Genomic DNA, 13292 nt, shown 5'->3' on the forward strand with positions numbered 1-13292 from the left:
CCTTCAATGATGCATACATCTCGACACGCTTTTTAAGCATCTCTTTGTCTAATTCTTTCCTCGTATTTGCATACATAGCTTTTTTGTAACTTTCCGCATTTGCATACATCTCTTTTTCAATGTCACCCCTCAAGAGGCTCAGCTCCATCTTAATCATCACTTGTACCTTCTCATAAATTAAGTCATCTTTGACTCTAGAAAGTTTCTCTGCTCTCAAAGAACCTTGCGATAGTTTTCTCTCTCCGCCTAAATGTCGCTTTCGATTTAGGCGGGGTTTCATAAATGTTGTCATCCCCGACATCGACTGGTTGGTCCATCCTCAGGCACCCTTAGTGTACTGAGTTTCTCTGTGCGTACTGCAATTGCCTTGACGAGTGCTACCTTTGCCTCGCGTGAACTACCCTCAATCGAGAGAGGAAACCTGATAGAAGAAATTATTGCGATAGAAGAGTTAGAGAGAAAAATCCCTTTCTCGCGATAGACGAAGTTATCGTTATTGTGATAGAAGACTGTGCGTGGCTTAGGATATGCGTGGCAAGCCCTACTGTCGTTGCTGCAAAACTTTTACTGTGCACTCATGACCTGTTTGCCTAACCTTTTTGCTAGCTCGCCCCCGTTTCTTGCTTGTGTAGCGCGTCCTTTGTCCACTGCATTTTGTTGCTCGCTACCCGTAAGGACGTGCGCGCTCTCTCTGCTCTACTTGCTGTCACTTGCGTAGGCTCATGCCACTGCCTGCTCATGCCACTACATGCTCAAGAGAGGAATAAGAAGCAAGAGAAGAGTGTAAGAGTGATGGCAAGAAGGGTTGTAATGGATCACAACGAGGAAGCTCGTTGCTGCTGTACGGTCCCCACCCTCACCATCGCTAGAGCTGCCTCCTCTCCTCCTCGCATCCCCTCTGCCCACGCGCGTGCTGTTGCTGCCTGCTCTGTGCGTAGCTTCCCTTAGGGTGCAGCCCGTCTCAGCCCTGCGCCCCCTCAACCTTAGCCTCAGCCTCGTGCCCGCCCGCCTCAGCCTCGCGCTTCCTCTCTCTCCTGCCCCTTTTTCCCTGCCTTATCCTCCCTTCGCGTCACGTTCTCAGCTCGTAGGTAGACTATGTTGCAGCTTGCTGTGAGTGTCATCACCACCGCCCTTCTCGATTTAGCAGCAGACATAGAATGGCGGCTTCTGCTCCACACCTCAGAGGGACTCTACAGAAGCCGCCTCGCCGGATACCGCCGAGTCGACCCTTTGACTTGCTCTCTCGCCAGAAGAGCAAGCGAGCTTGATGGCCGAAGTGGAACGCTTGCAAGCCACTTTAATTATCTGCAAGATCATTGGCACTCGGCCCAATCGGGGCGAGATTCAAGATCTACTTCAGGCCCGCCTTCTCTCCGATGTGGGCAAGATCACCGATGTCCAGATCCTTGGGAGAGGGTACTAGCAGATAGAGTTCGAGTCTCCAGAGATGACGGCCAAGGTGATTTCGATGAGCCCGCTCGGCATCCGAGCAGCTTGAGCTTACTTCAAACGATGGCATCATGGTTTTGACCCTACTACAAATGTGCTTGAGGAGGAGGCCGACTTGCCTATTTCGGTCTACTTCCTAGGCCTGAGGCGAGAGTACCTCCCTCTTCTCCCCAGGATTGGTTCCATGTTCGGGGCAGTTCTAGAGTCTCCGCGCACTGTAGCTTCAGTTGTGGCCAAGGCCGCATGTTTACCTACTGTGCGGGTTCTTGTTTGAGACACACTCCCTCCCGAAGGTGATACTACTGCCTTGGGTGGTGGTTGGATCAGACACAGTGTGGAGTATTTGGGTCTCCCAAATTAGTGTTTCATTTGCAGATAGATGGGCCATTTAGCAAAGGCCTGTCCTCGCAAGAGATCTCGACCCACAGCGCATGGGCAGTCTCCAAAGGCTGAGCATGCCCAGCAGCCAGATACACAGGACGCACATGCTGGTACCTCGATAGAGACCAATGATCAGACAACTGACGGTTGGTAGCCGGTGCCTGGCCGACGCCAACAGGGACGGGCTCGCTCCACTGTTCCCCCTGGTGGCCGATCTCCTGTAGTAGCAGCACTGGGTTCCGACAGGGAACCGTTTTGACCCCCTTCAACAAGACCCGCCTGAGGAGGCCCCATCCACTTCATATCCTCCGCCTCCACCTCTTCCTCCCTCAGACTCCGCCGCTCCGCCTCCCTCGCCTCCTCCCCCTCCCCCACCCACATCCCCGCCTCCCATCCCTCCTCTCTCCCCGGTGGGGCCCACAGCCTCATCTCTTGATCCCTCCTTCACTCCTCATGCATAGGGGACTGGACACGCGTCTGCCGCGAGGGGATCTCTTGGTAGTGCTTTCGCTACGAGCCGTGTGGCTCGGGAGGGACAACCCCATTTAAGGCCGCCTTTTCTGGTGCAGACTTCTCCTTTTGCAGCAGTCCCTAGAGGTTTGACTAGCTTTGACATTCGTAGATGCTGGGACTTCTTCGACTATACCTTCACACGGTTCTTGGGTGACTCTTCTCTTGACCTGGAGGAGGCTTGCTTTCAAGTCCACGTCCTCTTTCTTGCAGCTCGAGGCATTGAGGCTTTGGACACAGCGGTGGGTTTTTCCTCCCCGCTATGCGGCAGGGATCCTACAGAGTGGACCCTGCACACAGTTTTTGACTGGCTCCAAATTCAGGCTACTGAGTTATCACACCATACAGGGGACTTAAGGGTGAAAGATCCGGTACAAACACTTTGGCCTCTTGCCAAGTTTAGCGTGACGCCACCGGATGCAGCTGGTTGCAGGCTCATTGTGGTGCATTTGTTTGCTGACACTCAGAGTCCTCCTTGCTATGTATTTGTACATGAGGATTCTTGGACAGAGGATGTAGCCTTACGGGCTGCACGCTCGGCTTGGGCTTGGGCGGGACAGTCACTCCAGACGCGCTCGTCTAGAGGTCCTTAGGATGCGGATCACTCCCCATCCAAACCGGCCTCAAAGATAGTGAGGTTGGCTTCTGTTGTTTGCAGCATCTGTTTTCTCTCACCGACTCCATGAGGATCATCTCATGGAATGTGCAGGCATTAGGAGGGGGCCCCAGTTTTAGCGTCAGAGGGGTCTGTTGCGTCAGGAGCTTCAACGATGCCTTATGGGTGGTGAGATTGATATTCTTATGCTACAGGAGCATCATCTATGTGAGAGCCGCATTAGACTGTGTGATCAGATTTTGCGTGGTCGCTATGAGACGTTTTGGTCAGCTGCATTTGGACCTGGAGGCATCGAGGGAGGGGTATGTATGACTATTGCGGATTCTTTGCAGCAGGCCATTGTGGGCAGAGGTATTGTTGTACCAGGCAAAGCTTACTGGATTACTATGCAGGTTCAGGGTTACCTCATGGGTTTCCTGAACATTTATGCGCCCAATGTGGCAAATGCACGGGCAGAGTTCTGGATCCTTTGCCGCATGCAGAGCAGTGGTGTGTTGGGGGGGACTTCAACATGTTGGAGGATCCCTCTGATCGGATTGGAGGTGGCCATGTCACGGTGCACGAGGCTGAGCTGGCAGCTTGGGAGCGGCTATGTATGACTATGAGGGTTTCTGGTGTTTGGCAGCATTTAGGTTTGTTGAGACCCCCTGACAGCTTGGCTTTCTGTCGCTCTGATCGTAGAGTTGGAGGAGTGAATCTATCTAGGATAGATCGCTTCTACGCTCGTGACCGCATTTGTGGGTCAGTTTGCATCTTGGCTGGGACATCTTTTTCGGACCATGCACCAATGATCCTCACGGTGACAGATAGACAGAGGAGGGGGAGCACTCCTCATCATACCAGTTATTTTGGGGTGTGCTCCTAGAACGTTGTCGTTGCCCAGGCTTAGTGTGTGGGTATGCCTCTGCTGTTGCATCCTGTAGTGTCTCTGTCAATATATAAGAGAGCTCCCCTAAAGGTCTCCCCGGATCCTCTGTGCATAAGCATCTATAGATACCATCTATGTAGATAGAATCAGTCTCTGAAGTAAAAGTGTATCGAGTATGTGTAGGTGCCAGTGGAGTTGTACTGAAATGGAATGAGACGGTAAACGTGAGGAGAGCATGATCTATTGCGAGCCCGACCGTAAATTCCTAAATAGAGGGTATAAAACTAGGCTGAGCCAAAACATAATCCACTGTCTATGAGGAAAACAAGTGAATCCACTCGATGCTGGAAATCTCTGGAGGCTATTCAAGATGGACAGTCCATGTACAATGCCCAAATCTGTCAGATATCCCCCATATCCAATGTCCTCTTCATCCCGCGAACACTTGGCCGATCCATATCACTGACATCCAATTCTCTCAACATTTCTTTGAGGTATCGAGGAAAGCTGTCTGAGACTGGCTCGTCCTGGCATTGAAGTCTCCCAAAAGAATGACATCTCCATCCCTAGAGAACTCCCATATGTCCTCATCCAATATCATGTAGGGTTGGGCGATGCATAATGAGATGTGGGGGGCAAAACAGCATATTGCAATGTAGAGTGGCCTCCCTATCTAATTGTGGAAGGTACCTTTTCCATTCAGACTGGTGTGAAACATAAGCTCTCAACATGTCCTATAATGTCTGCTCCATCCTTTCAGTTTTTTCATCGGACTTGGGATGATCAAAGGAGGAGATACTCAACTTCGTTTGAAGGTGAGCGAACATATCTTGCCAAAATCGCGCAATGAACTAGGTGTCTTAATCACTGATGATATCCTCCGGTTAACCATATAGCGTATAAAGCTGATCGACAAATAAAACAATCAACTCATGGATTTTTATTGTCGACTTCGTTGGTATAAACTTTCCATTTTTGTGAGTCGATCAATCACAACCCAAATGGCATCGTTGCGACGACTAGTATTTGGCAAACCAACAATATAATCCATAGAAATACTCGTCACTTGGAATCAGGGATTTCTAATGGATGTAGCAGGCCAACTTTCTTAAGGCGATGTGTCTTATTGACGTGACACTGAGTGCATCTCTTCACATAGCTATCTATGTAAGAGCGCACCTTTGGCCAATAGAAATATCGTTTAACCAATGCTAAAGTTCTCTGGATGCCTGGGTGCCCAGTGCTAGGAACATCATGGTATTTGAACAAAATCCTTTGTCGAACCTCATCGTCTTCCGGCACACAGACTTTCCCATTTCTAAACAGTAGTCCACCTCTAATGGAATGTTGTTGCTGTCTCATCTCTCCAGCACGACGCACTTGGGCCGACACAACCCTTGGGGGGAGAGAGAAATCCGTCGAGATTTCAACCATAAACAAAGCATTAACCTCAGGAATCCGGTTGAGTGCGTCAGCAACTCGATTGCTGGATCCTTTTCTGTAACGGATCTCAAAATTAAACTCTTGCATAAGCTCAACTTAGCTAGCCTTCCGGCCTCTGAGATCATCTTGATCATAGACATAGCGCAAAAAATGATGATTTGTCCATGCAACAAAGGTAGAGCCATACAAATAGTGCCGCCACTTCCTCAAGGTGTGGACCTGGATATAAAGCTCTTTTTCATACGTTGGATAACGCATTTCAGTGTCAGAAATTTTCTTACTTTCAAACGTAACAGGACATCCATCCTGATACAGCGTTGCACCAATTGCATAATCCCTAGCATTCGTTTCAACTGCAAAAGGTGTCACGGGGATGGGCAGCACATGCCAATAGAAAAGGACAGACTGAATAGAATTTTAGCACTTCAATAACAATTGAACTGAAAGAGAGTGAGCACACGCGACACGGAGTGGCGGAATTCCACCCCAGAGAGTACTGGCCCTAATCCTTGGCGCCCCTTTCGATACGTCTTTATATTCTCGAACTTGGTACAATGCCGATACTCACGCTGTGCACCTTCACAACTCGCTTTATTTCTAATGCCTTCATGTCACTTGGGCCCCATTGGACGGGGTCCCATAAGTTGGTGGGAACTCTTCTTTAAAAATAGGCCACTCGGCAAGACTTTGTAAGTGGATCACTTTTTCTGTTGCTTCTGCTTCTTTACTTAGCTTTTTGGCCAGGATTTGCAAGTTGGCTTTGTTCTTCAATGGCTTGACACATTAGCAATTTGTGACATCCCCCCTTCTTGAAAGAAAGTAATTGTACGTGATTACAACATATCTGCAAAACAACTCAAGTTAGCTCAAAAATTTCCGAGGTCATTCCGATGGAGAATCAATTTTCTCATTCCAAATCGGAGCTCTTGATTTCTTGGGTCGTTGACTTCCCAGAAGAATCTTATCCAATAAGGAGTCTGCATACCAGATTGGAACTCTTGATATCTTGGGTCGTTGGTTTCCCAGAAGTATCTCATCCAATAAGGAATATTTAGTGGTTGACATATCACAATGCAACAAATATGCTCACATATGCATGTTACAAGACTCAACAAACAGCGCCGTTGAGCACTCCCCAAAGACAGAGGGTCTGCGGTATGAAACTACTCAACGACTACACCCCCCCCCACCCCACCCCCCCCCCCCCCCCCCCCCCCCCCCCCCTCTGCAAATATACTAAAAAGGTTCGGGTAATGAGTTCCTAGGAGTGGTACAACCAAACGCTCCCCTGATCGCAGCCTGTGTCGCTCGGAGGTTCAAGCATACAACCAAACACTCCCCAGACATCCCATCTGCGTCGTTCAAAGGTTTTCCAGCATACAACAAAACGCTCTCTAGACATCCCGTCTGCGTCGTTCCAAGGTTTCAAGCATACAACGAAACGCTCCCCAGACATCCCGTTTGCGTTGTCCTGAGGTTCAGACAATACCAAAACTAGCATTGAAACCAGACAAGTTCAAAACATATACCATCCATTCCAAACAAACTCCAAACAGGATCACCAAACAAGTTCTCAAACGGATTCTCAGAGAAAATTCAAACTTAAAAAGCAATCTCGATATTAGTCAAGCTCAAAAAGATGACTGGCTTTCCATCCTGAAACTTGCACCAAGATTAGGGTTAGATTTCTTCCATAAGGTTGTAGCTGTCCGCCGCATGGTCCATAAGCTCTTGAATAGTTGAAACAAGCCTCGACAAGCAATGTTCTTGTGGCGGTGATGGTATTCCCAAGACCTGGCAATGCCACTAGACCTCCAAGTTTTTTAACTCGGGAAGAGACACCTTATGAGAGATGTCGAGAAATTTCAAGTCGTAATTTGCAAGCATTTCAAGATACCCCACTTTGCCAGAAGCTGCCAGAAACCATATAACTTCGGGCAAAATTTTTATTGAAAGCTTGCCAAGTCCTCGGAGTGTGCGGCTTGGTAGCTATAGACATCCACCATTGCATGGCACTGCCTCTGAGAAAGACAGCGGCTTGAAATCCTTGATCCCTTTTTTTTTTTTTTGAGAAAAAGATCCCAATGTGGGGTAAGCTTTGTAGCAGGCTGGAGTGCAGGTCGATCCTCCTGTATCACTATCATCTTGCTAGTGGAGGATAGCTGAAACTCTAGTGTAGGGCCCGTGAGAGTGGACAAGCAGTTGCCCCCCAAGTGAACTATCGTGCTGTGGAAAGAGCTGGCATCAACTGAAGGACCCGAAGCCAAACCTGCTGTGTTCACACGCAGGCTCTCTTCCAGAACCAAGCAGAGAGAGGTAACTCTGTCTCTCTCTCTCTCTCTCTGGGGTGTCTCTCTGAATCTACGTATCTCTAAGAGGTACAGCCCCATACAGCTTTGGTCACTCTAATCCATGACCCTGGCCAATGGTCCAAAGCTTTCCCGTGGCCCTTCAGTTTTTCCCATGTGGCTAGTTGTATATGGTTTTGTCAGACTTGCCTTCGGGCATACTTTGTATTTCAGCTATGTACTTGTGATGAGCAACAAAGCACATCACTGGAGCTGACAGTGAGCTATCAGCCAATATAGAAACCAATCCACTTGCTGAAGATGGCTCTTGAAGGACAAAGCTGGGAAGGGAAATCCAAGAAGACAATGAAGGAGGCTTTGATGACAACCACCGTTTGGAAACTTGATGTAGCAACCTGGTAGAGCGAGCGAGAAGAGAGCACAAGAACAAACCAACAAACAACAAACCCTAACAACCCAAAGTGGAGAACAAAAGGAAGCAAGGAAGACAAGAAGGACAAGGAAAGAAAGAGAAAATAAGGAAACCAATGAAATCAAACAAATTATGCTCTAAAACCAGACTTCACCCACATCCACTCACACCAGCCAACAGTCGGTTAAAAGAGCATAAGGAAAGTAGAGTAAGCAAAACCAAACTTTGCACACCGACACCCACCCCCCCCCCGCCCCAAACAACTTTCCATAAGGTTGTAGCTGTCCTCCGCATGGTCCATAAGCTTTTGAATAGTTGAAACAAGCCTTGACAAGCAATGTTCTTGTGGCGGTGATGGTATTCTCAAGACCTGGCAATCCCACTGGACGTCCAAGTTTTTTAGCTCGGGAAGAGACACCTGATGAGAGATGTCGAGAAATTTCAAGTCGTAATTTGCAAGCATTTCAAGATACCCCACTTTGCCAGAAGTTGCCAGAAACCATATAACTTCGGGCAAAATTTTTCTTGAAAGCTTGCCAAGTCCTCGGAGTGTGCGGCTTGGTAGCTATAGACATCCACCATTGCATGGCACTGCCTCTGAGAAAGACAGCGGCTTGAAATCCTTGATCCCTTTTTTTTTTTTTTTGAGAAAAAGATCCCAATGTGGGGTAAGCTTTGTAGCAGGTTGGAGTGCAGGTCGACCCTCCTGTATCACTATCATCTTGCTAGTGGAGGATAGCTGAAACTCTAGTGCAGGGCTCGTGAGAGTGGACAAGCAGCTGCCCCCCAAGTGAACTGTCGTGCTGTGGAAAGAGCTGGCATCAACCGAAGGACCCAAAGCCAAACCTGCTGTGTTCACACGCAGGCTCTCTTCCAGAACCAAGCAGAGAGAGGTAACTCTCTCTCTCTCTCTCTCTCTCTCTCTCTCTCTCTCTCTGGGGTGTCTCTCTGAATCTACGTATCTCTAAGAGGTACAGCCCCATACAGCTTCAGTCACTCTAATCCATGACCCTGGCCAATGGTCCAAAGCTTTCCCGTGGCCCTTCAGTTTTTCCCATGTGGCTAGTTGTATATGGTTTTGTCAGACTCGCCTTCGGGCATACTTTGTATTTCAGCTATGTACTTGTGATGAGCAACAAAGCACATCACTGGAGCTGACAGTGAGCTATCAGCCAATATAGAAACCGATCCACTTGCTGAAGATGGCTCTTGAAGGACAAAGCTGGGAAGGGAAATCCAAGAAGACAATGAAGGAGGCTCTGATGACAACCACCGTTTGGAAACTTGATGTAGCAACCTGGTAGAGCGAGCGAGAAGAGAGCACAAGAACAAACCAACAAACAACAAACCCTAACAACCCAAAGTGGAGAACAAAAGGAAGCAAGGAAGACAAGAAGGACAAGGAAAGAAAGAGAAAATAAGGAAACCAATGAAATCAAACAAATTATGCTCTAAAACCAGACTTCACCCACATCCACTCACACCAGCCAACAGTCGGTTAAAAGAGCATAAGGAAAGTAGAGCAAGCAAAACCAAACTTTGCACACCCCCCCCCCCCCCCCCCCCCCCCCCCCCCCCCCCCCCCAACACACACACACACACACACACACATACACACAACTGGAGCAAGGCGATGCAAGCTGAAAAACCAGAAACATAAAAGGAAAAGAGGGAGGTGAAGAAAGGAAAGTAAACACATGAAACAGCCAAGATCGGAAAATCTTCAGGTTGAGCAACCTCTATATCTCCACGAAGACCAACAACCGTGACTTGATGTAGGGTCCTTTGCCTACAGAGTTCGCTGCAGGCATGGCTGGACCAGGACTGGGGAGCCCCTTCAAGTGGTTTCATCTACAATGCGTGGAGGATTCCTTCGACACAACCTATTGCTTTGGGGGTCCGAGTATGAACCAAGATAGGAAGGGCAGCGAGCAGAGTTGGAGAGGGACAACACCATTGCATGTGTTGCGGGGTAAAGGTCACCCAAACACCGATGAAAATCCGGTGGCTTGTAACAAGCAGGGGTGGGTAGTACTCAGACAGGTGGGCAGAGGCTCCTGCAGCACTTGTGGCAACATCTTCAGCAGAGGGTTTTCAGCGGGAGATGCACGAGGGCAGCAGCAACGTCTTCAACTGAGAAAAATCAGGGTGAGCTGCATGCCAAGCCGCTGGATGTCGGGCATAGGCGTAGGTGTGCAAGCGGCGAAGTGACAGGCTATTTTTGCAGGGTTTCTGCACGTCAGGCGGGATCCACTAGTAGAGCACAACAGAGGGCTGGCCTGCGGTTAAGGTTAGGGTGGGGCAAGGCTCCGTACGGCTAGGGTTTCCTGCGCTTCAGAGCTCTCTCTCTCTCTCTCTCTCTCAAAAGTGGCTGATTTCTACTACTCAAGAAACCCCTCAGAACACCCAAATGGTGTCAATTTTGAGGACTACCATTATCCACTGCCTAGTTTCCCCTCACATTAGGCATCTTGTGCTGATGTTGTGCCCCCATTCTTTGGCCCGGTGGAGACTCCCAGATGAGCAGCTGAGTGGACCCTTGCATGAAGATGTGTTCTTCTTGCATTATACACAATGATAGGGTCCTCTTTTGGAGGGGTTGGGTACCATGCCAATACTGCGCTTTATATTCCAGACACTACTTGATCAGCCTTTGGAGACTACGACAGGTTTGATGCTCTTTTCTATCAGACGGGTGGGTTTGAGGTGCTTGGATTTATCTCACATCAGTTTTATGATGCAATTCATAGGTTAGTGGGGTCACAATCTATCTCGTTATGGTTCCTCCCATTGGTAGGATCCTAAGAGGTTTGCATCCTTCTCTAGGCATTAATCAGATGCAGCTAAGGTAATGGATCCAGGATATGTAATATTCAAAGTCCCATAGTTTTCTAGTTCCTTTAAATGTTTATGGATTTTGATGGTACTTGAGGTTGTGGAAATAGAGGACGATGGACTAATGAGCTCTCTATATTGCTTGGTAGCCAAATGTTTGATTGAAATTTCCCACTGATTGTATCATACTCTTGTTTCTGTGCAGCTTTTTTGGGTTTTCGCCTATGTGCTTGTAGTCTGCCTTCCTTCAAGGGTTTAAGACGACGGACTAATGAGCTCTCTATATTGCTTGGTTGCCAAAAAGAGCACCTGTCAGAGTTAAAGTCGGTGTAGTGTAGCCAGATGTTTGATTGAAATTTCCCATTGATTGTATCATACTCTTATAATTTCTGTACAGCTTTCTTGGCTTTTCCCCTATGTACTCATAGTCTGCCTTCCTTCGAGGGTTTAAGAAGTATGAATGGGTCCCAAGCCCTCTTTTTCCTCAACACAAACATGTGATCGCACACGTGCGGAGAAAAGGTCAGCTGTTTATTAGAATTCACTAATAAGTCTTTTTGACTTTCTAAACCAAGCCTTAGTGAAGAAAGGAGTTAGGTGTACATTTGGCATCTTCTTTTTTTTTTAGTTTGTATACTATCCTCTGCCTTTAAGAGCCTCATATTACTAGACATCTTCTTTGATTATTAGGCTGTAAAATAATTCCTTTATTTAAGAGCCTCATATAGGACTTCATTTCATTCTTTTGTTTTAGAATGCCAACGTGAGTCGTCACCTTGTTTGGTGTTAGTTTATATCAAATTGTGTGTGAAATATTCAGTAGTGGCAGTTACAACAATATCAGGACTCATATTGATCTTACATTTAGTGTCGGAGTAATCCAATAGTTGTAGTAACAAGAGAATGTTACTACGACTATTTCATTACTTCGACACTAAATGTAAGATCAATATGATTATGATCTTTCTCTTCTTTTCCTTAATTTAAAGCATGGTCTTTCTGTTCTTTTCTTAAATTTAAAGCATGAACAAAATCATCTGGAGATTTGATTTGTTGGGTGTTTGAAATGCAGCCACTGGTGAACAACTCGTTTGCTTACGTGTGGACAATCTACCTAACATACATGGCAAGCTTGAAAAAGGTCTTTTTCACACCCCGTGTCGAGGCTAAATAGCTAAACCTGAACATACAACTACCATTCTCGTAGACATACAGGAGGCATGGTTGGCTGACGACTTATATGAGTTGTGGCAATATAGTTCCAAGCAAAGATACAGCAGAATAGGCTAATGCTTGTGGTAGAGGCCTGATGGCCCCTGTTTGTAGATAAGGGTGCCCTGATAGGCTTACAGTCAGGTATTAGGAGTAGGAACTAGGTGAGGGTCCTTGATGGTATTGAGACAGGGCCTTCGACCTCGCAGAAATATTTGAATGGAGATCTGTCAATATTGAACCCCTTGCTGGCTTTCCTACAAGCTGAAAGGACCTCAGTTTTCAGGTTATGCTAACTGAGAGAGTGGTAACGGCAGGCTCTGGGTCCATATCAAGTGGAAACGCATGTCCATAAGGACAACGCCTGTGTTCTTTGCACTCTGTCATGAGCAATGTGGCTTGACATTCTTGTCTTAATACAAGTAGTATGATCGATGAATGGCCAATTATGGCTTATTGCTCTATTTTGAAAGAAGAAAGGTTTTGTTATCCACAGGAGTAAGGGCAGTGCTTTAATGGAAAATTTAAAATTTTCACGTATGGCTGTGAAGTTGAGCTTATAGAGTTGACAAAACTAAGTTCAGTTGTTTTTGAGCGAAACTTATTCATGAACACTTTTTGTTTGACGGTCTCGCAGACTTGAAGAGGAAGTGAACGCTTAAAATTCATGTAAGGATACTGAAACTGTGGACCATGACTAGGGCCGAAATGATCTTATTGTCTACAATTTTGAAACATATGAACAATTTTGCATTTATGTTGAGAAGCTTTTGGAATTTCCAAAGAAAAGCAACCACGTGAGAGGGGTCATATAAGGCTAACTAAATGTGTTTCAAGTTTCTGAAAGGTGAACAAATGGGAGTATGATTTACTAGAGATGACGACAAACAAATGCTTCTTTGCATGCAAGTGCACTATAATTGTTCCAATGTAACTTTCTCTGAGCCAGACAAAACTAAGGTGTATATGGTTTGTGTTCATTAGTTGGTAAATTGATGAGGATTTTTTGTCATTTACAACTCAGGTTTCTTGTTGCCTCTTTCTGAAAAATCTCTGTGCTCCTTCGGTAGTTGCTAAAATAATCTTAACTTTGACTATTTAAGATTTGATTATGTTGTCATCATCTTTATACAACATTTTTTTGTCCAAATTTAGTGTTGAAGCTTCCAAAAATGACCAGGTAAACTGTTTGGACCTGGTTGAGTATTATTGGTCTTTTGTGCAAAACAATAACTAATGAAGTTTTGTGCAACTCAC

At 46.7% G+C, this 13292-nt stretch overlaps 1 protein-coding gene across 2 annotated transcripts in view; it reads left to right on the top strand.

Moving 5' to 3' along the window:
- The window catches only part of LOC147460006 (uncharacterized), a 58827-nt gene extending 46252 nt beyond the window's left edge, over positions 1 to 12575 (top strand). The window contains exon 4 of one of the 2 annotated variants that reach the window (XM_086511165.1): positions 11029 to 11417. In XM_086511165.1, the coding sequence (XP_086367291.1) occupies positions 11029 to 11082 (54 nt within the window). In that variant the 3' untranslated portion in view covers positions 11083 to 11417. Of the gene's footprint in view, positions 1 to 11028; positions 11418 to 11895 lie in introns of those variants that run through there. The other variant, XM_086511164.1, reaches the window with a different exon arrangement.
- Positions 12576 to 13292: the final 717 nt, after the last annotated feature.

Source organism: Adiantum capillus-veneris, chromosome 4 (genome assembly GCF_014529385.1).
Source record: "Adiantum capillus-veneris isolate H3 chromosome 4, ASM1452938v2, whole genome shotgun sequence".
NCBI lineage: Eukaryota > Viridiplantae > Streptophyta > Polypodiopsida > Polypodiales > Pteridaceae > Adiantum > Adiantum capillus-veneris.